This window comes from Leptopilina boulardi, unplaced genomic scaffold, assembly GCF_019393585.1.
Source record: "Leptopilina boulardi isolate dan_hultmark-lab unplaced genomic scaffold, ZJU_Lbou_2.1 LbouV2_169, whole genome shotgun sequence".
In the NCBI taxonomy this organism is placed as follows: domain Eukaryota; kingdom Metazoa; phylum Arthropoda; class Insecta; order Hymenoptera; family Figitidae; genus Leptopilina; species Leptopilina boulardi.
This window is the reverse complement of record NW_026137717.1, coordinates 358,128-381,239: the sequence shown is the minus strand read 5'-3', so window position 1 is coordinate 381,239 and position 23,112 is coordinate 358,128. Positions and strand designations below refer to the sequence as shown.

At 28.8% G+C, this 23,112-nt stretch overlaps 2 protein-coding genes across 5 annotated transcripts; one reads left to right on the top strand and one right to left on the bottom strand.

Moving 5' to 3' along the window:
* Positions 1-1,596: 1,596 nt before the first annotated feature.
* Positions 1,597-15,317, top strand: LOC127277514 (protein qui-1). 4 transcript variants are annotated; one of them, XR_007842372.1, is made up of 12 exons: positions 1,597-3,686; positions 5,068-5,147; positions 5,352-5,474; positions 6,177-6,319; positions 7,234-7,394; positions 7,475-7,885; positions 8,264-8,673; positions 10,021-11,615; positions 12,293-13,015; positions 13,111-13,823; positions 13,915-14,611; positions 14,941-15,317. XR_007842372.1 is itself a non-coding variant. In XM_051298687.1 (12 exons), the coding sequence occupies exons 2-12, from the start codon at positions 3,578-3,580 to the stop codon at positions 14,211-14,213; spliced, it is 4,767 nt and encodes a 1,588-aa protein (XP_051154644.1). In that variant the 5' UTR covers positions 1,597-3,101; positions 3,134-3,577; the 3' UTR covers positions 14,214-14,934. The 4 variants fall into 4 exon arrangements, 3 of the variants coding, with proteins under 3 accessions (XP_051154644.1, XP_051154642.1, XP_051154645.1); XM_051298687.1 differs by lacking the exon at positions 14,941-15,317 and having other exon boundaries at positions 1,597-3,101; positions 3,134-3,686; positions 13,915-14,934; XM_051298688.1 differs by having other exon boundaries at positions 1,598-3,686; positions 13,915-14,181.
* LOC127277522 (bifunctional 3'-phosphoadenosine 5'-phosphosulfate synthase 2-like) lies at positions 15,216-22,670 on the bottom strand. Its single transcript, XM_051298713.1, has 8 exons — positions 22,434-22,670; positions 20,033-20,203; positions 18,826-19,101; positions 18,237-18,602; positions 17,714-18,148; positions 16,364-16,570; positions 15,679-15,961; positions 15,216-15,483 (listed from the first exon to the last, which is right to left on the bottom strand). The coding sequence occupies exons 1-8, from the start codon at positions 22,488-22,490 to the stop codon at positions 15,401-15,403; spliced, it is 1,878 nt and encodes a 625-aa protein (XP_051154670.1). The 5' UTR covers positions 22,491-22,670; the 3' UTR covers positions 15,216-15,400.
* Between the last annotated feature and the right edge of the window lie 442 nt (positions 22,671-23,112).

Sequence of the window (23,112 nt, the reverse complement as noted above, 5' to 3'; positions counted from 1 at the left end):
TTACAATTTAATTATTAATATTTTCTAATTTATTAATTAGTCAGTAATTTCTTTAATAACAATTTCGTAAAAGTAATAACGAAAGTAAGGTTATGGACTAAATATTAAGGTTAGAGAGATTATTATTATTATTATTAATATTATTAATGTTGTTATTTTTAATGTTATTAACAATTTTTGTTTTGTTTGATTTCAGAAAAAGAAGGAAGAAGAATGTAACGAACAAGGGAATCAAAAAAAACGAAGAAAACAAAAAAAAATTGTCGGTTTGACATTTTTTTTTTGCTATAGATATATATTTGAAATAACTAAAATTTTCATTGGAAGCCATGAAACTAATGGAATTAAAGGGATTTAATGGATCAGGAAGTCACTGTAACTGTGACGTCATCATTCCTTGAGAAAGAATGATGCCAATTAAACGACAGAGATGATCACTTGTTTAACTTGTTACAAGAGTGACACAATGCATTATAATTGGATAACTTAATGGAAAAGTCACTCTCGTTGAAAGGATCCCCTTAATACCATATTATATATATAGAGAGAGAGAAAGATATAAATTATTATTATTATGATAAAATAGCTCCACTTTCAAACAAAAAAAAACAAAAACACAACAAAAAGAAGAATACAACGATAAAAAAAATCCTTTCTCTATTGATAAAAATTTCCAATTGTTGATATAAACTAAATATTTACAAAAAAAAGAAAGAAAAAGTATGATACAAAAATACACAAATACAATCAATAAAAGTAAACAAAAATTAAAGGGGAAAAAATTTATTAATTGTTGAAACAACTATTAAAGTATTTTTTTTAATTAATTCATAATTTATGAGATTAAAACTAAAAATCAAATTTTTTTTCTGTGATTTGATATAATTAATTTTATTGTTAATTAAAAAAAAAAAAATAATTTTAAATAATCGGTAATTATAATTATTAATTAAATAAAAATTATACGCAAATAATTATTGAAAAATTGAATGAATTATATAATTATATAATTAGAAATTAATAATTAATAACTAATAATTACGATTTAATTCTTATCAATGAATTTAGAAAAGTGAAATAACAAAATTTGATTCGATAATTAATTTTGATAAAAAAAAATAGACGATATTAAGAACGAGTAAATTTTTACTTTTCTGAAACGGGTTAGAGAATAAATTTATACTCTGCTCAAAAAAAAAAAAAAAAAATTATAAGCGAAGACAATCCAAAGGAAAATAAAAACGAGTTACCTAATCATTAATTATATTCTAATTATATAAGGAAATTCTATAATATATTGTAGACGATAGTTATTTATGAAAAAAATATATATATTACTATTTAAATGTCTTAATGTTAAAATATTGTTCGTTAATGATGATGATGATGATGAAGATAATGATACAAGAAATTAATTAATTAAAAGAGAATTAATTAATTCGAAAATAATCAATTAAAAAAAAATTAAGAAGAATTAATTCGAAAATAATCAATTAAAAAAAATTAAGAAGAATTAATTCGAAAAGAATTAATTAAAAGAGATTTAATTATTAAAGAAATTTAAATTAATTAATAAGAAAAATAGAAAATTACATATTAAAAAAAAGAAAATATTTAAAATAAATTGTTGACCAGAAATAAAAGAAAGATTCTATAAAGAAAAATAAATTCTAAAATAAATCGATATTAGCAATTAAGAAAGATAATTAATATTATTATTATGAATGTATTTAATTAAGTGGAATTAATTGCGGTGAAACAATTAATAAATAATAAACAAAAACAATCGAATTAATCGACTCGAGTCGTGTAAACAAAAAAAGAAACAAAGAATCAAATGGAATTGACGAGGATCAAATAAAAAAAAAATTTTTTTGAGGAGAAAAAAGAAAAAGAAGAAGAAAAGAATTTAGAATATTTTTTACATTGAGAAAAAAGAGGCAAAAAAGGAGTTAATTGTAAAAAAAGGTGTGTGATATTGTGTGTGAAAAAGAGAGAAAGCCAAAAGAGAACAGAGAAAAGAGAAATAAAAGAGAAAGAGAGGAAAAGAGAGAAAAAATTCATGGAAATTAGTTAAAAATTAGTGGAGGAAACAAAGAACAGAGAAAAGAAAAAAAGGGAAGGGAGTAAAGGAAAAAAGAGAAAAAGGGAGTACAGGAACATAAATTTAGAAAAATTAAAATTTAGTTGAAAAAAGTTAATGGAGGAACAACGAGAACAAAGGAGACGAAAAATATTGAAACAAAAACGAATTAACAAATAAAAAAATAAAAAATTTCCAACTAAAAGAAATAAAAAGAAAAGAAGAAAACTAAAAAAACACAACAGAGAGAAGGAAAAGAAAGAATAGAATAGTGCTGGAGGAGAAGAGGAAAAACAGATAAAAATAGGGATAAGAACGGAGGAAAAAGAAGAAAAGAGAAGGGAAAAGTGAAATAGAGATAGAAAAAAGGATTAAAACGGAATAAAAAAAAGAACAGTAGTGGAGGAGAAGAGGAAAATAGATAAAAAAAAGGGATAAGAACTGAGGAAAGAAGAGAAAAGATTAATAAATAGGGGATAAGAAAGGGAAAAAAATTTGATAATAGAATAAAACAACGGAGGAAGAAATAAAAAATAAGGAAAAGAAGTGGTAAAAAGGGGTCAAAGAGTAGGAAAAAGGGATAAAAAAAGGTTCAAACAGTAGAAAAAGGGGGTAAAAAAGGGTTAAAGAGTAATAAAAAGGAGGTAAAAATGATTAAAGAGTAATAAAAAGGGGGTAATATGGTTTAAAGAGTAGAAAAAATTGGGAAAAGATTTGCTAAAAAGGTTCAAACAGTAGGAAAAGGGGTAAAAAGGGTTTAAGAGTATTAAAGAGAGGGAAGAAAAGGTTAAAGAGAAGGAAAAAGAGGTAAAGAAGGGTTAAAAAGTTGTAAAAAGGGTTAAAGAGTAGAAAAGAGGAGGTTAAAATGGTTAAAGAGTAGTAAAAAGAAAAAAAAAGGGAAAAGATTGCTAAAAAGGGTCAAACAGTAGGAAAAGGGGTAAGAAAGGGTTAAAGAGTATTAAAGTGAGGGTAGAAAGGGTTAAAGAGCAGAAAAAAGGGGTAAAGAAGGGTTAAAAAAGTGTTAAAAAGTGGGTAAAAAGGGTTAAAGAGTAGAAAAAAGGGTAAAAAAGGAAAAAAAAAGTGTAATCTACGGAAGGAAAAAAACGAAGTTATAAAAGAGAATTAAAAGCAAAAAAAGAGAGTATTAAAAGAGGAGTAAGGGAGAAAATAAGAGTAACAGAGTTTACAAATAAGGGTAAATGGACAGTAATTAGAAGCAACAAAAAGAGAAAGGAAAAAAGATTAAGAGCAATAGAAAAGACAGAGAAAGAAACAAAACAAAGAAAGAGTGAATGAGAATTAGAGGATTAAAAAAAATCAGAAGAGGAAAAGAGAAAAAAATTTTGTAACAATATAGAGTGGAGACGAAGGAAAAAAAAGGGGGGAAAGAAAATTAGTGAGGGAAGAAAGAAAGAAGAAAAAAGAAGAGGATTGTAGAGGAGAAGAAAGAAAGAGAAAAAAAAGTGTTATCAGTAGTTTATAGAAAAGAGAAGAATGAATCTCGAGGTAGAATTGATAGCCGGAGTGGTAAAGGGTGGACCTCCCCCTGCCCACTTGCCAGCACCACGTCTCATCAAGATATTCATTGCTGGTGAAAGAGACGGTGAGTTGTATTCCTGAAATTACTTCCTCTTTCTCTCTCTTTCTCTCTCTTTTTCTCTCTTTTTCTCTCTTTTTCTCTCTTTATAAATATATATATATGGCTATAGTAAGAGCGTTTACTTTCAATTATATAATCCTTGGAATAGAGAGAGAGAGAGAGAAAGAGAGAGGAAGGTAGAAAATATATAAGAAAGAGAGCAACAGAGAGAGAGAGAGAGAGAGAGAGAGAGAGAGATTCAACTTTTTAGTTTATACTGCTCAGCCACAAGCTAACAAAGGATATTAAAGAAGCCTAGGCAGATGCTCAGATTGAGAAAAGTAACGTTATATGTACTTTACCCCCTCATTCAAAAGATAATGAAATTGCTTCATGTTCAAGCGGAGATTTATCATGAAAGAACCAAATTTCTTCTTCTTTTTTTTTTTTTTTACTTTCTTTACTTTCTCTCTTTAATTACTTTTTTCCCTCGGCGAGTTTGTTGCTTTAATGTTTATTACCTTCTCTTTCACCATTCTGGTTGGCAAGTATTAATTTTTCAGAAAAGTTTATTATGAAAAACTGTCGTGTAACGGTAACGCTTGGGATTATATTAAAAAAAAAAAAAAAATTGGAAGCAATAAATTTCTAAGACTATTTTTCGAAAAAAAAATTTGCATCACTGAAACTCAAATGGTAACGATAATAATTCAAAATGGTAACGGTAATGGTATAAAAAAAACTCAGTAACACTAAAAATAAGGGTAATACTGTTGGTAACGATTATAATTACGTTAATAGTAACAGTAACGATAATACCGGTAATGGTAGTAATCACAGTAACATATTGGTCATTGTAACAGTAACGGTAACTAAAAAAATTAATTTAACGTTATTAATATTTTTTTGAAATTTCTTCCTTTTTTCTTTCTTTTTTCTGTATTGTTTGTTTTTTATTGTAATGTTTGTCTCAATTTCAACTGGTCCATTGAATAGAATCGAAAGTTCAAACCTATCTCGAAGGCAATGGGAAATCCTGTGTCGTCCTGTAAATTTCAATCTCCGTTTATTTAGACATATATATATATATATAGAATGAAATCAATTTATTGAGGTCACGCAAGTGAATAGAAAAAAAAGCTCAAATTTCACACGCATCAGAAAATAATTGATCACATATATCAAAGAGAAGATACGATCATCTTCATACATATATATATATATAGATATTTAATCCCCTTTTCACATTATATATATCCGCCCTCCTATTTTTCTGATCGAAATTTAGAAATTTAGATATCAGAAATAAATGTATAGAATTTCAATCCTGTTTATATAATACAATACGGATGTTTTTTTTTACTTTTTTTTTTCGTTCTTGACTTTTTGACGTATTACATTTCAGAATTTCTTGAGGAGAGAAAACAACTTTTGGAAATTGTTGGTCCAGAATTGCAATCAATCTACGATGGAATGGGAATTGAAGTAAGTGGTGACGTGTATTGAATATTATGTATATTGTTAAAATTTTATTTATTTATTTTTTGATATTTTGAAAATTTATTATTATTATTATTATATTGTATTATATTATATTATAAAATATATTAATATTAATATATAAATATATTATATAATGTATTATATTATAAAAAATTTTTAATTAAAAAAAAAATTTTTTCAAACTAGGTTTTATTGGTTGATATGCAATATGGGACAATACGAAATCCAGATGCTGATCCAAGATTGGCTGAATTATTTTTGGATGAGATAAATGCATCTCATCGACATTCGAGAGGTTGTTTTCTCCTGGTAAGAATCCGAGGTTTTTTTTTCTTCCGATTTTATTATCACCAGGGAATACATTTCAAATCCTGTAAAGCATCTTATTTTTCTTTTTTTTTCTTCTTTAGTTCTTTACTTTCTTTTTCTTTTTTTCTTCATCCTTTTACCCTCGTTTCTTTTGCTTTTTCTTTCTTTTTTTTATTCTATTTTTCTGTATTCATTTTTCTTCCATTTCTTTTAATCCCATATCCTAGTGGAGTATTATTTTTTTTGTTCATTACTTATTTTAAAATTTTTTTTTATTTTAAGCTACTTTTAAAATTTATTTTATCAAGTTCCTATTTTTAAGTGTATTTTTTTTTCTTAAATTTATTAAAAAATTTTTTTGAATTTGTTATTTAAAATTTTTCTTCCAAATTTCTTATTTTACTCTTTTTTCAAAAATTTGTTATTTAAAAAAAAATTTTTTTTTCTTCCCAAAATTCTTCTCTTTCCATTTATCAATTCAACAATACAAGTTTCAGTGCGTATAATATTATTGCTCAAACGTAAATTGCACTATAGCGGAAAAGGGCAACATAAATCTTTTGTAATGAACGGTGAAAGTAAAAAAATAAAAAAAAAAAAAAAAAAAAGAGGAACTGAAAGAAAAATGGTGAAAAATGCACACACAGCAATTACGAAAAAAAAATAAAAAAAAAGACTTTGATTTCTCGTTTTGCTTTGCAGCTTTTAGTTGGGTCGGATTACAGTTCAGGATGGGTGCCAACTGTACTGAAAAAGGAAACTTTTCAGTCTTTGATTGCCCATAACGACCATCTGGGGGAATATTACGAGCTCAATGGTCATAATTACAATTTAAAGGCCACCAGGTGATAAGAATCAAAGTAGAAACATAGAAAAAGAAAAATTTAACATTTTTTTTGTTTTATAATTTCAAATTTTTTTCAATTTATTTATTATCAGTTATTGATTATAAATTCAAAGAATCATAAGTGTTATGAATTTATGAGTTACATGGCAAACTTTATGAGTTAGGATTTTTAAGCTTTTATAAGTTACTGGTTATTTAGTTATAAGTTCATGAGTCATGTGCGAAACTTTATGAGTTATAAATTTATAAAGTTTTATGAGTTACTGCTCAATTAGTTATGAGTTTATGAGTAATGAGAAAAACTTTATGAGTTATACATTTATAAGGTTTTATGATTTACTGGTCATAGCGTTATGAGTTCAAAAGCGACATGAGAAACTTTATGAGTTAGGAATTCTTGTGGTTTTATGAGTAACTGGTTATATATTTATGAGTTATATGGTAAACTTTGTGAATATTAATTAAAAGATATTTTATGATTTACTACATTTGTATGCGTTACAAATGTATGTGTTTTTATGAGTAATTGATATTTGAGGTTTTATGAGGTATTAATGTATGTGTTTTATGAGTTATTTTCATTAATTGTATTAGTAATATGAGATTCTTTATAAGTTATTAGTTCGTATGATTTTACAATTTACTGTTTATAAATTTATGAGTTTATGATTTAATAATGCAGGAGAATTTTTGAGTCATTGGTTATTAAATTAAGGGAAATTTTTTGAATTAGATATTTATGAGTTATTTATGCGTTTTCAAGAGTTATTTCTGAGTTTAATGGGTATGTAAGAGTTTTTTATGAGTTTTTAATAGTTTTATGAATTAACAGTTATAAATTTATGATTTTATGAGTTTTTCATTAAAAAAAAATTTCAATTTTGCGTATTTATTTTTAATATTTTCGTGTAGCGAGGAAACTGCTCAGGATTCTTGGCAATTACATCGAGAGACAAAAATTCGCGATGCTCTTGTCACCGCGGCAAAAGCACTTCTTGTCGTGGATCCCGAAAATTTGGATGCAAAATATATTCTCAAAAGTTCAAGCGAACGACAATTAGATCATGGCCTAAGTAAGAAATTAAAATAATTTTTTAAGTTATGAATTTTTCATTTTCTTTTTTTTGTATAATTTTTTGCTTTTACATTAAAGATTTAAGCGAAGACGGCGAGGGAATAGTGACGATAATTCGCACATGGTCAGGTGGTGGTGTTGGTTGTCCACAATTGTCGGAAGCGATAAAATTATTGAAAAACCGCGTTGAATCGTCTTTACCCGATGAAAATGTAATTCGCCTTGAAGCGGAATATAAATCAAATGGTATTGACACTGAATATCCTTCCCATGAGGCTTATCTTGGAAAATTGCGCGATTCAGTTCTAAACCGGATTCAACATCTCGTCAATGTATCCGTGGAAAACGATCCGGAAATTAAGAGTCGGAAGAAAATGGTGCAGGAAGTTTATGCCGAGAGTCTCTCGCATCTGTCACTTCTCAGGGAATCAAGAGCCGTTGACGAAACGGACGAATCGATTCTCAGCATCAAACGACGCTTATTAGCAGGTATTATTTTTTTTTAATTTATAAATTTTTTATTTTTCTTTCTTCATTGATCTCAACGGTCACAATAGTCTCAAGTCTCAATGGTCCCAAAAAATTCAAGTTTTAATTTAAAATTCTTGAAAGCGTTGAGACTTGAGGCTTGAAACAATTGAGACTATTGAGACTTGAGACAGTTAAGACTTAAGACTATTGAGACTTAACACCATCAAGAGTTGAGACTTTTAAGACACTAGACTGTTGAGACTATTGAGACTTAACACCGTTGAGGCATAAAATTTCAGACCATTGAGAATTGAAAAAAAAATTTTAACTAATTTTTTTTTTTTTTGTTTTTCTTCCTATTGTTATAAAATATTCCCCATTCGTTTCAACTTATAGGAATGGAACAGAAGCATGGACCAATTTTAATTCGCGGTCAACGTTGTTCGGGAAAATCGTCAATTCTTGCGCGTATCTATGAAAGTTGTCCCAATTGGTTTGGCGTGCCAACATTGAGAGTTGTCCGTCTTTGTACATCGACACCACGCTCTGCTTATAGTCTTGAATTATTGAGAATACTTTGTGAGCATGTGGGATTTTTATCCGGTAATAATGATGGAAATGTACCGCGCGATGCATCATTTGATCCATTGTATTTGAATAATTGGTTTAATCAAATAATGCGAAGAATAGAGGAACAACCATTGACTGAACAATTGGTGATATTGGTCGACGATTTACATCGATTACATCCACTTGAATGTGATATTGTCGCTGCACTCTCTTGGCTTCCCGTCAATTTACCTCAGGTGAGTTATTTTTCAACGAAATATAGTTATCACAAAATTTATGAGTTATATATTTTTTTTTGAAAAAAATGCAGAAGGAATGAATTATTAAATTTTATGAGTTACTAATTCATTAGATTTTATGAGGTAATATTCAAAAAATTATAAATGAGGAATTATAAGATTTTAAGAGTTTTATGAGTTACTAATTCGTGAGATTTTATGAGGCAATATTCATAAATTTACAAGTTCACGAATTATATTTCAGAAAACTTTATGAGTTAAGCATTATAATATTTATGAGTTTGTAAATCGTGAAATATTATGAATCACCAATTTATGAGTTTATGAGAAAAAAAATTAAATAAATTTTGAATTATTAGAATTTATAAATTTATGAGTTAATTTTATTTATGAGTTATGAAATTTATGTTATATGAGATTTATGAGTATATGAATTAAATGCCATTTATGATCAAAGGGAAAAAATTTATGAGTTTATGTGGTAAATGGCAGTTATTATTAATATAAAACTTTATGAGTTATTTACAACAGTTTACAATTACTGATTTAAAATTTATGATTTCATTAGTTAAATGGAAAAAAATTATGAGTTGTAAATCGTAAGAGTTTATAAGTTGTTAATTTATTTATTCATAAGTTCGTATAAGATTCTGGAATTACATGGATAAAATATTTTGAAGGTTACAAATTTGAGAGTTCTATGAGTTACTCGTTAAAAATTTGAATTGATGAATTACAAAAATTCATGAGTTACGTATAAAAGAAACTTTACCAGTTATGAATATACGAAAAATTATGAGTTACTAGTATAAATTCTTGTCATAAGTAATGACATTTATTAATTACATAAGTAAATTCATAGAATTTATGAGTTACGTAAGTAAAATCATAGAATTTATGAGTTATATAAGCAAAATCATAAAATTTATGAGTTACACGAGTAATATCATAAAAGTTATGACTTAAGTAAATAAACTCATAGAATGTGAGAGTTAAATAAATAAACTCAAAATTTAAGAGTGATGTAAGTAAACTCATGAAATGTATGAGTTACATAAGTAAAAAATCATAGAATTTATGAGTTACATAAGTAAAATCATAAAAGTTACGACTCATGTGAATAAACTCATAGAATCTAAGAATTAAATAAATAAACTCATAAAATTGATGAGTTATTTTCGGAAAAATTGTTGTTTTTAGAATTTTTTTTAAAAACAATTTTTGCCGCATGTGGAAATTTATTTCGTAGATGTTTAATATTTTCGTCACTCTTAATTTATTGATTAGTAATTAAAATTACTAATTAATTTTCAATTTCAAAAAAAAAAAAAAAAAAATTTTAAGGGCGTACACTTTGTGGCAACGACCGCAGTGCCTCCAGAAGCATTACGTCTCACTCCATTGCAAAAAGAACGTTTAAGAAGCAATGAAATATTAATACAACTACCAGAGCCAAAGGATATTGATATACCCGACATTGAAAAAGTATTGGACAATCTTGAACGATTAATAGGTGTAAAAGCCGCAAATCGTTTAGGTTCATTGTTATCGTGCACTGAATATGGTCTATCGGAGACGGAAATTTTAGAATTAATAATGCCAACCGGTGACGATAGTCCACTACAATTAATAGAGGGACAATTTAATTTTGCAACATGGTGCCTAGTGAGACGTACACTTGATTCATTGCTTAGAGTACGTGTTATGAGTGGACGTCTTATGTTTAGTTGGCGTTGGTTGAGTCGTGAATTGGCACGTAAACGTTATTTATCATCACAAGATGTTGCCAAGGCAAATCATGTGGAGCTGTCAAATTTATTCTTCATGGAGGAAAGTGAGGAGAGTGAAGAGAAATCACCAGAAGATCCTGCTGAACAACCAGCAGCAAAGGAAACACCATTTCAAAGTGCACCACAGACACATGATAATATTACCTATACATTGCGTCATGTTGAAGAAGCATGGTTACATTTACTACAATCCGGTGACGTGGATCGTTTGAAAAAACTCGCTGTTTGTGCATTTGATTTTCTTCTAGCCGGATGTCAAATGATATCGGTTAGTTATTTGCGTTGTGTTTTGGAACATGCAAGACGTTATTTACTTGAGAGAGATCTTGAACTTGTCTACTATGCTGTGAGAAAGTCGAGTGATATTTTGACCCGGGATCCACTACAATTGGGAGCACAACTTATTTGTTGGTTGAGAACTGTTGCTGAGGATGACAGTGATCTTGTATCGCGAATGGTAATGGCGGCAATGGCATGGTGTGATGGTTTTACTGCACCTTTACTAGTGCCACTTAATGGTTGGTTACAGCCACCACTTCCTTTGCAAATACGTGCATTAGCCTGTCCACAAGGTGTGAAATTTGTCGAACCAGCACCGTCGGGTCAACATGTTGTTGTTGTTCCACCGCAAGGTGATGCACAACTTTGGCACGTTATGTCCGGTCAATTGGTACACACATTTAAGGGACACTCGAATCCAATTTCGTGTCTTGCTGTTACACAACAGTCGCAGTATTTGTTGACTGGTTCGGAGGATACGACTATTATTGTCTGGGATATGCAACAATTGTCAATGAAAAGAAAAATTTGTGAACACATTGCACCGGTGCTGGCGTTGACACCGGCTTTAAATAATTCGGTGATTGTCAGCGGTGGTGAGGATTCGAGAATTATTGCCACGAGTTTGCTTACGGGTGAGGTGCTGATGAGAGTGGATCATCATCGAGGTCCAGTTACGGCTGTTAGAGTTGATGCGGCTGGTGAGGTTTTGGTTTCTGGATCTGTGGATGGTAGTGTTTGCCTGTGGTCGTTGGAGACATTTACCTTGCTCAACAGTATTCCGCTACCGAGTCCTGTTATTAAATTGGACGTTTCTGAGGATTCGGTGTTTCTACTGGCGGTTTGCGATGATCAGAAGATGTATCTCAGGTGAGTGATGCTTTTTGGGGTGTTTGGTTTGGGCTGAGGGAAAAGATTTGATTCCGGGAAAACTTGTTAGTGAGTTTTCAAGAAGTCTCCGAATCTTGTTTTAAGACTTGGAAACTTACTAAAAGATTCTGAAAGGTTTTTTCGAAGTCTCCGAATCTTGGTCCAAGGGATAAGACTGATAAAAACTTACTGGAAGATTCTAGAAAGCCAGTCACCTCAATATTTATTCTTTAGTAAGCTTTCAAAAAGTCTCCGAATCTTGGCTTAAGGAAAAAAAACTGTCGCAAACTTATTAGAAGAATCTAAAGAACCTACCACCTTAATATTTAGGTTTTAGGAAGCTTTCAAAAAGTCTCCGAATCTTGGTCTAAGGGAAAAGACTATTGAAAGCTTACTGGAAGATTTTGTAACCTTTTACGAAATCTCCGAATCTGGGCTTAAGGGAAAAGACTGTTGAAAACTTATTGAAAGGTTTTGGAATACTTTTTCCTTAGTATTTAGTGATCACTAGGCTTTCAAAAAGTCTCCAAATCGTGGCTTAAGAGTGTGGAACCTTACTAAAAGATTCAGAGATAGAAGTAGTAAGTTTTTACGAAGTCTCCGAATCTTGGCCCTAGAGATTAGTATTTCCTTCAACAAAAACCCCTTTATCGTTTAAAAAAAAACCAAATTTCCAGATCCCTAGCAACCGGAACGGAGATTCACACCCTTCGAGGACATCAAGGACCGGTGAGAAGCATTTGCCTAGCAAAGGACTGCAGAAGAGCAATTGCCGGTGGCGCTGAGGGTCGAATTTCTATATTCGACATGCACAAAGGCAGGCTAATGAAGAATCTACCAGCGAATCCATCTTCAGACATAACTTGCGTTAAGGCAACAGAAAAAGACGATTTCCTCATTACCGCCGGCGGTGGTCGTGTGACTTACTGGAGTTTTCGAAGTGAAGAAGCCAGACCAAAACCAGGTAAAAAGCAGGAATCACTTCAGGCTCATACGGCGCCCATCTCGTGTCTCGATATATCCAGAGATGGTGCTATGGCAGTTACCGGTGGCGTGGATTCATTGGTCAATCTCTGGCAACTCAATACCCATGAATTATTGTCTACATTGGAAGGACACGACGCAAGTGTTACATGCGTTGCATTTTCCGCTAGTGGACTTTTTGCAGCTTCTGGCTCTGAGGACAAAACGGTGAGAGTTTGGGGTTTGACACTTGGATTGGTGGTGGCAACATTTCGTCATCAAGCGCCAGTTACTTCGGTAATTGCAATGTTGGATGGTAGACGTGTTGTCAGCTCTGACCGTGGTGGTTCGATTCGAGTCTGGGCGGCTGACAGTGGAACGTTGATTCAATCGGTTTGCGGTCCTGGAAGATGTTTCTCCGTTACGTCCGATATGAGGTTTGTTTCTGTTACTTTCATTACATTAACTTCTTAATTCCAGTGGATTTAGTCTTTTTGGTGACTTTCATTGGAATGTTAATTTCTGTTTTTAGATACGCAGTTTGTGGGAGTGGCGACAATCAGGTACAAATTATAGGCCTTGGAGCGGGTCCAGAGGAGAAGCATCAAGTCTCCCATTCACAGGATATCACTTGTCTAGTAGTTACCCCAGATTCCCAATCACTGATAACAGGTTCTCGGGATATGAGTCTAAAAGTTTGGCAATTGGCTGGAGGGAAATTGTCACAAGTACTAGTGGGGCACACAGATCACGTGACATGTGTAGCAGTGGCGGTTTTGGATAAATGTATCGTTGTTTCGGGATCAAGGGATGCGAATCTAATTGTTTGGGACATCAATACGGGTGCGGATTTGCATACCCTGACGGGTCATTTGGGTTACGTGACGTGTGTTCGTTTATCCGGTGATGGAACACTGGCAGTTTCGGGCAGCGAGGACAAGAGTCTAATTGTTTGGGATACAAAGAAGGGCACAGCATTGAGTTCAATAATGCTTCATGTACCAATTTTGGGTGTTGAAATGTCCACCGATTGTTCCCGTTTGTCACTGTATCTATTGGAGCACAAGTGTATGCCAATTCTTTGTTTGCACAATACACCGGCGCAGTATGTTAAACTTCCTTCTTATGTTGCTCCAAGGGATTTAAGACCACCGGGACCGAAACGACCGGCTAGGAGATTGTTGAAAAAGGAGGTGTCTCTTGATACTTATACTTGGCAGAAAAAATACGGTCATCTAACATCAGGTAATTTTAGGTTCTTTAAATCTTTACTTTGTGGAAATAGTCTTTTTGGATTTAACCTTTTTGGAATTAATGGAATTGTGTTTCGTTGAAGGAATAATGGTAGCGTCCGTTGAGGAGAGACTTAAGCGAAGATTTAGCGTTAGTGCATCAATGGAGGAAATCAGTAAAGCCGGATTAACAGGCTCCCAATCCGGATTAGGTCCAGAACAAGCGGCACTTGCTCAATCCCAACATTTTGATCAATTGGAAGCAATTTGGAATAAACAATCACCACCACCGAGACCAAGAGGTCTTGCTAGGACACTAACTAAACAGAATTCACTTCATACAACAAGAATTTCTGATTCCGAGGAGGAAGGTAGAAGAACAGTTTCGTGTATCGCCTCCTGATCCCGCTTGCACAATTTATTTCGACAATTTAGTTTAGATTGATCAAAAAAAAAAAATTTTTGCAACTTATTCACACACATAGTGCATTTTGTCTTGCAGAAAACAAAAAAATAAAACACTTTAGGCAAATTGTATTTGTATTTAGCAAAAAAAAGTGCATGTTTGCAAAATTAGTTCCATTTTTGTATGAAGAGTAGTCTTTTCTTTTTAGTATTTAGAAAAGGATCGAGAGTTTCCAGAATTCGCGTAGTGTGAATTGAGCTTAAGGGTGATTGCACACTGTGAACGAACTTTAATGTAACAAATAAGGTTAGGAGAGACAAAGAAGATGGAGCTGCCAACCCTGCAATTTTTGTGCACATTAATTAGATGCATGTTTCGTTATTGTGCAAATAAAGGTAGGTTCACACGCTTCGGCACGTGATTGGTTACCATGGTAACACATTGAAAAGTGAAAAAACCGATGTTTCTATTTCACTCATTCCTATTGGTTACCATGGTAACTGGTATTAGGAAAAAAACTGTAGTTTTTTTAGTATTATTTTAAATTAAAAAAATTTTTTTTCAATGCAAATTACAATTATAGACAGCATGACGAAAAAAAATTATTTCGGCATGCAAAATATTTTTTTTTCCACAATTTTACCCCGTAGTTCAAATCCTCAGATTAAAAAACTAATTTTTTACTTTCTGAAAATATCAAACGGGGAAAAAAATTCTATTACAGATCTTCCAGGCTAGTGAATGATAAAAAAAAGATAAGAAGAGAAAAAAAATTGTAGCAGATCTGCCATTTCATCCTTTTTCTGAAACTAATAATTTTCATGTTTGCTGAAAAAAAGAGAAAAATAAATAAAAAAAAAATTTGTTGTGCATTTAAATGCAAAATAATGATGTCAATAAGTGAGAAAATTATATTTTTTTTTTATTATTTATAATATAAAAAAATATATATATGTATAATAATAATCTACGAAACAAAGAGGTGCTGTAAAACAAAAATTATTTTTTTCCTGTTAAAAAATTATTTATTATGTACTTAATTTTTTTATTTAAAAAAAAATAATAATAATATATGTTCGTAATAAATTATTTATAATTCGTCATGAGGCATTTATTTCAATTAAACTTAATTTTTAAATATTATTTATTTTCTCTAAATAAATGTGTTCATTTCTTTTTATTTCTCAACGGTAAAATTGTGACAAAATATCCCAAGCTTTTGGACACATAAATCCCTCGGGTGGTGTTTCACCGGATTTTGCCAAACCTGAAATAATTTTCAATTTTTGGGTCAATATAATTGAAATATTGAGGTCATTCAATAAAAAATACATTTCCCTTTTTTTAATTAAAAACTAAAAATTATTTAAAATTATTATTATTATTCCTAACTATTAAATTTTATTTTAATATTTTTTCTTCTAAATAGATTTAATTACAGAAGGATAAGTATTCTCCTTACCTCGCATCCGAGTACCGGAAATAAAGTCAAAATCATCTTTTCGATTGGAGTCAAAGTAAGTCATTTTTTTCGATTTTTTATCATAAGCTGCAACTTTAAAGGGTATTATTTCAAGTTTATCAAGTCCTGGCGCCATTGAAAGAACTTTAGCACCATGAGTGGGATCATAAAGATTTCCATCGGGTACTGAAGATTTTTCAGGATGTTGCATACCCGCTGGATCACGTCCTACAATGTAAAAATTAACACCCGCATTCATTCTTGCCTTGGCATGCCATTGTACCTGAAAAGCAAAATTTTTTCAAGAAAATTAATTACCTATACAAATTAAAAAGAGATTTCTCAAAAATTAAAGTGCCCATAAAATTTCGTAAAACTACGTAACTTTACATAAAACAACGTAATGTTATGTAATGTTGCGTAATACTACGCAAAGTTACGTAAAATCACGCAACGTTCCGTAAAACTAGGTAATATTAAGTAATTACGCATAGTTTTACGTAAATATACGTATTTACACGTAGAATTACATAAATAGAGATATTTGCAAGTAGTATTACGTAAATATACATATATACACGTAGAATTACATAAATAACAGATAGGGTTGAGTAAATATACGTAATGCTACGTTAATATACGTAAAAATATATAATGTTACGTTAATATACGTAAAAATACGAACCTCTGTTGGTCCAGCATACATCATAGGACATGGAAATATTGCCAACAATGTGTCGGGATGCAAGACACCATCTTCGAGAACTGCGCAATGCTGTTGTATTCTTACATTAAGAGGAACATCATCATCTTTAGTCCAACCACCCAATGGATGTAACAGTAAAATTGGCTTTTTAAATCCTCTCTGCTCCAAAAGATATTTTCTCGTATCCTTTAAAACAAGTTGTAAATTCAGATGTTCATTACATGAACATTTTGCTTCCTCTTTACGATCAGCAAAAAAATTTGCTTCCTCGTGGAGAAAGCAAAATTTCATTGCCAAAATGTGAATTTTTGATTTTTTAACTTTCATTAATTCTTTAAATTTACCTCAAATGTATACTTTATATATATATATCGATCGATTCGCCTTGACGTAAGGAATACGATTTTATTATATATATAACCTTAAATTTTTCTATTTAAATATTTTTTTGATTAAAAAAAAAATTTTGGAAAAAATACGATAAAATTTTTTTTGAGTATTTTTTAAAATCCTTTGGTTAGATTTGAGATATTAATATGATAAATGAGCCTACCAAATTTTGTCTAAATCCATTAAAACCTGTTAAAGTTATCTTCTAAAAAAAGGGATCCACACACACATACACACATACATACATCCGGACAATTGATCAGGATCTCATATAACATGTTTCTAAAAAGAAAAAAATTTGTTTCCGCCACATTGAAAAGTTTTATAAACGAAAGGACTACAAAGCTTCCTCCGCGAGGAAACAAAAAGGTACATTATTACCTTCAGTTACGTATTTTTACCGTAAATTACGTACTTTTACATGAAATAAGTATATGCGTTAGATATGAATTGATGCGTATTTTTACGTAAAGTTACTTAACTTTTATAAATTACGTATGTTACGCAAATTATATATATTTACGTATGTCACATATATTACGTGTCTTACGTAAATTAAGTACATTTGAGTATTTTATAGTAAGTAAGGCATATACGTAAATCACGTACAATATATATGTAAATTACATATTTACGCACAATATGTGTTTACGTATGTTACGTCTAATTTCGTAAGTTACATATAATGACGTATTTTTCTACGTAAAATACAGTATGTATGCTTACGTATTTTACGCAAATATACGTAAGTTACGTATCAATACGTATTTTCCGTAAATGTACGTAAGTTAGTATTTTACGTAAGTTACTTCTATTTACGTAAAATTCAGTTTTTTAGTTATTTTTGGTAAATTACGTAATTTTGTGTAATTTTTTTAAAAATTAATTTCTTTAAATACGTCCACTTTATTACAATAAAACGTAATATTCTTGTCAAACCTGCATGAGAAGTGCGTGTCCATTGTGTATTGGATTTCGTAGTTGAAATGCAAAAACCGCATCTGCCTCAGCTTGTCGACATTTGTCAATAATTTCATTTGGTGTTAATCTATAACGATCCAATCCATCATTCCAAATGATTTTTTCAAAAACTTGTATTTCACCACCAACCAACCAATCACCTGATTCATAAATTAATCTAATATAAGGATGTCGTTTGTCATTTGTTCCAAATTGTCTTGAACATCGTTCCTCTTTACGATGATAATAAAATTCAGGATTTCTCATAATAGCCAATGCTTTCCCTTTATAACGAAGAACAATTGACGAGGAATTTAAAAGACGATTTTTATCATCATTACTCACTGCTAATACAATTGGTATCGATTGATTTATCTCCTTTTCCGTTTCAGTCAAAAAATTAAAATGTAAACTCTGAAAAAATTTCTTAGATTTTAATTTTCCTTTTTTTCAGCTTTTAATTGTTTTTAATAAATTTTTTTTTATTCTTTTTTTGTTTTACCTGGAGATATTGGTCTTCACGCATAAAACCATTGAGTGGATGTGCCCAGCCCTCAGAGAGAATTTGAATCCACTGTACATCAATCTCATTCACTTCAATGGATTCCAATGTCTCGCATTCAATTCTCATAGTTGGCAATTTTTCGGCAGAGACAAAAAGTTCTGTGACACGTGAATTTTCAATTTCATCACAAAACTTGGGTAAAATTCGACGCTTTTCTAAAAGTTCAATCACCATTGAAGTGCACTCAACGAGAGTCAGTTTTTCCGTATTCACTGTGAGATCTGGTCTCACTGGCTTCTCATAGATTTGATCAATTCCCGTAAAACCCTTGATTTTACCTTGTCTCGCTTTTTTATAAAGTCCCTATTGAAGGCAAAACAAAGAAAAAGGAAACTAATTCCAATTCTAAAAAACAATTCCTTAAAAAAAACACAGAAAATTCCAAAAATAGTACAAATTTGTTTTATTATAAAAAAACAAATTTTTTTCATTTAAAAAATGATAAAATTTTATCATTTTTTTTTTTTTTGAAAATATTTTTTGGATTTTTTATACAAAATTTTAATTATTTTTTTTTTCGTTTTACCTTAACGTCACGGGCCTCACAAACATTTAGTGGTGTATCAACAAAAATTTCCAAAAATGGAAGATTAGCCTCATCGTGAATTCGTTTTGCAATTCTTCTATCCTCCTCAAAGGGTGAGACAAAACTACAGAGAGTTATCATTCCAGCATCTGAAAATAATTTTGCAACTTCCGCGACACGACGTATATTTTCCTCTCTGTCGGCTTTACTGAAGCCCAAATTTCGATTTAATCCGGTTCGTATATTGTCTCCGTCCAAGCCATAAGCGGGAATACCCTTAAAAAAAGAGAAAAAAAATTGAATCTTATCGATATTCAGCACAATTTTTATCGATTTATTATCGTTAAAATCGATATATCGAAGTAATAATCAATATACTAATCGATGTATCGTAGTAATAATCGATGTATCAATCAGTATATCGATGTTGTAATCGATATATCGTAGTATTAATCGATATATATCGAACTATCAATCAATGTATCGTAGTAGTAATCGATTATAGATCGTTATATCGAAGAAGAAATCGATTATCCATCGTTATATCAAAGTAGTAATCAATGTATTGAAATACCAATCGATACATCGAAGTACAAATCGATATATCGTAATATTTATCGATGTATCGCAGTAATAATCGATATAAAAATTGATATATCGTAGTGATAATCGATAAATCGAAATACCAATCGGTACATCGAAGTATAAATCGATATATTGTAATATTTATCGATATATCGTAGTAGTAATCGATGTATCGATCGATATATCAAAGTGGTAATCGATTAATCGAAATACCAATCGATACATCGAAGTACAAATCGATATATCGTAATATTTATTGATATATCATAGTAGTAATCGATATATCGATTTATATATCGAAGTGGTAATCGATTAATTCGAAATACGAATCGATATGTTGTAGTATTAATCGATATATCGAAATATAAATCGATGTATCGTAGTAAAAATCGATATATCGTAGTGTTAATCGATATATCGAAATGTCAATCGATGTATCGTACTATTGATCGATATATCATTTCAATAATTTTTTATTTCTATAATAAAATATACTGTTAATTATTTTGAAATATAAAAAAAAAATTTTATCGCAAAATTTTTTTTTCTACAATTTTATTTATTTTATACCACAAGATAGAGATTATAATTAACTTTAAAAATACGAATAATTAAGACTCACTTGAGAAACAAGTTTATCTTCAAGTTGAAAAGCAATTGACGTTTTTCCAGCGCCAGATAGTCCTGTGAACCAAACAGTACAACCTCGAAAGCCATGAACTGAACCGTAGGCTTGACCTCGTTTTACCCTAGACACGTGATGAGCCTGGATTGTCACATTCGTGGCAACGTTCTACAAAAAAAAAAATTGAAATTCCTTTTTACTTTTTATATTTTTATTTTGCAAAAAATTTTAGTTACAAATTATATTTTTTCCACTTCTTTCTTTTTTCATTAATTTTAATTTCTAAACAAAATTCTTGATTTTTATTAAATCGTATATATATAGAATGAAAATAAAATCATTCCACACACGTTATAATGAATAGTGATTCCAATAAAAAAATACCGATTGGAACATAAATCACGTGCTTAATTAAAAGTGAGACGAATTTCTTCTTTTTTTTTTTACTCGCGAGAGAATTTCATTTATTTTATCCAAAAAATGCGTACAAAGAATTAAATAATATATATATGAAAAATAAATCATTAAGAAAAAATTTAATAAACTTCATTTTTGACTTGAAATAATTAAATTTAATTTTTTAATGATATGTTGATTTCAAATTGATTTCAAATTTTTATAAATATTTTTAAAAAATTGTTCTTCAAAAAAAAAAAAAAAAATTTTTTTAAGACTTTAATATTACCTTTGTTTTAGAATTGCCCGGTGCTTCTAAGACATTGGCGCCAGTAATTCCCATAATTGAAAAATAATTTAGAATAAAAAAAAATGAAAAATTATTTCCAACTAACAATATTTAAATATGACATGTATTTACAAAATTAAAAAAAAAAGGCCTTGCTAATTACTCGATGAAACTTTGAAAAGAGAAACGCGTAATTGATTTGAAAATTATTATTATTCGTAACAGAAACAATCAAATTTTATACTAATTACATGAAAATTAGAAACGAGGAAATCATTTATTTTGCCGTTTGAAGGTAAATTTTTTTTTAATTTCAAATTTTTGAAAAACGGATTTAAAAAAATTTTTTTTTTTAATTTTTTAAATAATAAGAATAATGAAAATAACAATAGTTAATAAATAATTAATAATGACAATATCGAAATAATTTAATAATTAATTAATATTAATAAATAAATAAATAATAAATTAATTATAAATTAATAGGTAATAAATTAATAATAAATAAATCATAAATAAATAAATAAAAATAATAAATTAAAAATTGTAAATAATAAATTAATTAATAATTTTAATAATTCATTTTTTTCAATAAAATAACTTTTTTTTCAAAGTTAAAAAAAAACACTTTTTATAATTCAAACACTTTTCTTTTCTTATTTAAAATCAGGAATTTGAAATATTTTTTAAGCGAAAAAATTTCACGAGGAAGTCATCATTCGTGCGGATATTATTGTTCACTGACTGACTGATCATAATATGTGTGAGATTTCAAGACTTGTAATCGAGAAAGTCAAATGAAAGTGGCTTTCGTTGCCTCTCTCGTGTGTCCGTATTATAAAATATATGCACGTTTATTTTCATTTTTACGGGAAATAAAAATTTTTGTATTTCGAATTTAACACAAAATCAATTAAAAAAAAATAAATAAATAAAAATAATAAACGAAATCGCAAAATTATCAGTGAAGAAAAAAATGTTTAAATTTTTCTTTTTAAAATAAAATTTTGTTAGTAAAATTTTAAATTAAAAAAAAAAAAATTTGAAATGAAAAAAATAATTTTATTTTAACTTTATAAAAAAATAGAGTTAATTTTTTTAAATTAATTATTATTTTATTAATTTTATTTATATATTGAGATTTTTTTTATTTGTACTAAAATTAAAATTTTTTTATTTATTTTATAGTAATTTTATTTTCTATTCAATAAATTATTTTATATAAAAATTTTTATTTTTTAATAATTAATAATTAATAATTACATAATTCTATATAGTAAATTGTAAATTAAAACCCAAGAAGAAATATAGGAATGTGGTACGATTTTTTGTTCTATATTATTTCTACTTTAGATCTTAAATATATAGTTCAAGATCGTAACATTCAAAGCTAAAAAGAAATTTAAAAAAACGTAAATAAGTAGAAAATTTTTTACAAATTTTAAAATAGAGTAAAAAAAATTAAACGGAAATAAAAAATTTTTAAACAAATAGTTATTTGTTTAACAGAATTAATAAATTCAATTTTAATTCAAAAAATTAAATAAAATAATAATATTTAAAAAAGGATTTAAATTTAATTTAAAATTTTAATTTCCCTCTTTCAAAAAATTTACAAAATTTATTTTATTATTACATGCAATTTATTTTATATTTCAATTTTTTTTTATTTATTTTATATTTGTTGTATATTTGTATTATTTTTTTTTTTACCTTATTATTGAAACCATTTTCATAGACAAAATTTCCATTCACTTTTGAGCTAGGCATTTTAAAAAAATTATTATTTATTATTAATTTTTTAGGAAAAAATAGAAAACTCTTTGAAAAAACGAAAAGAAACTGAAACTTTTTTGTAGTAAAAATAATTTTCACGTAATAAAAAATTGAAAATTTATTTGCAAAAAAATACTTTATTTTATGAGAAATTATTTTGAACAAAATAAATGCAACAAGTCGCGATTGTAAATACCGATTCATAACTACTGATTTCATTTTATATGGTATATGTTGCAATAGAAATATACACATTATAGTGTCTCTACCCCCACTTTATCATAAGGAAGTAACAACCCTGTGTCTCAAATTGTAATAGAAAATTAAAAATTAAAAAAATCTTCAAAACTGTTTGAAATTTTATTTATTTTAAAAAATTATGCAATTAAAATTATTTGACCATAGTTATTTATATATTTATATAGAAAAATTATAAATAAAATGGTTTTTTTTTTTAGATTTAAAAAAAATTTATCTAAACTTTATTTTAAATTAAATTTCAAGGTAAACACTACTTTTTTTTATTATTGTTTTCCTTTCATTTCACATTTGATATTCTTGTCATAAAAAGAATTCCGAATTCTACACGCTTGATCAATATATCGGTATAGCAGTT

Coding starts and splice junctions, on each gene's coding strand:
- LOC127277514 (XM_051298687.1), top strand. CDS start 3,578: ATGAATCTCGAGGTAGAATTGATAGCCGGAGTGGTAAAGGGTGGACCT. Junction 6,320..7,233: donor TACAATTTAAAGGCCACCAG/GTGATAAGAATC, acceptor ATTTTCGTGTAG/CGAGGAAACTGCTCAGGATT. Junction 13,824..13,914: donor ATACGGTCATCTAACATCAG/GTAATTTTAGGT, acceptor GTTTCGTTGAAG/GAATAATGGTAGCGTCCGTT.
- LOC127277522 (XM_051298713.1), bottom strand. CDS start 22,490: ATGCCTAGCTCAAAAGTGAATGGAAATTTTGTCTATGAAAATGGTTTC. Junction 19,102..20,032: donor AAGATAAACTTGTTTCTCAA/GTGAGTCTTAAT, acceptor TCTTTTTTTAAG/GGTATTCCCGCTTATGGCTT. Junction 18,603..18,825: donor GTGAGGCCCGTGACGTTAAG/GTAAAACGAAAA, acceptor TGCCTTCAATAG/GGACTTTATAAAAAAGCGAG.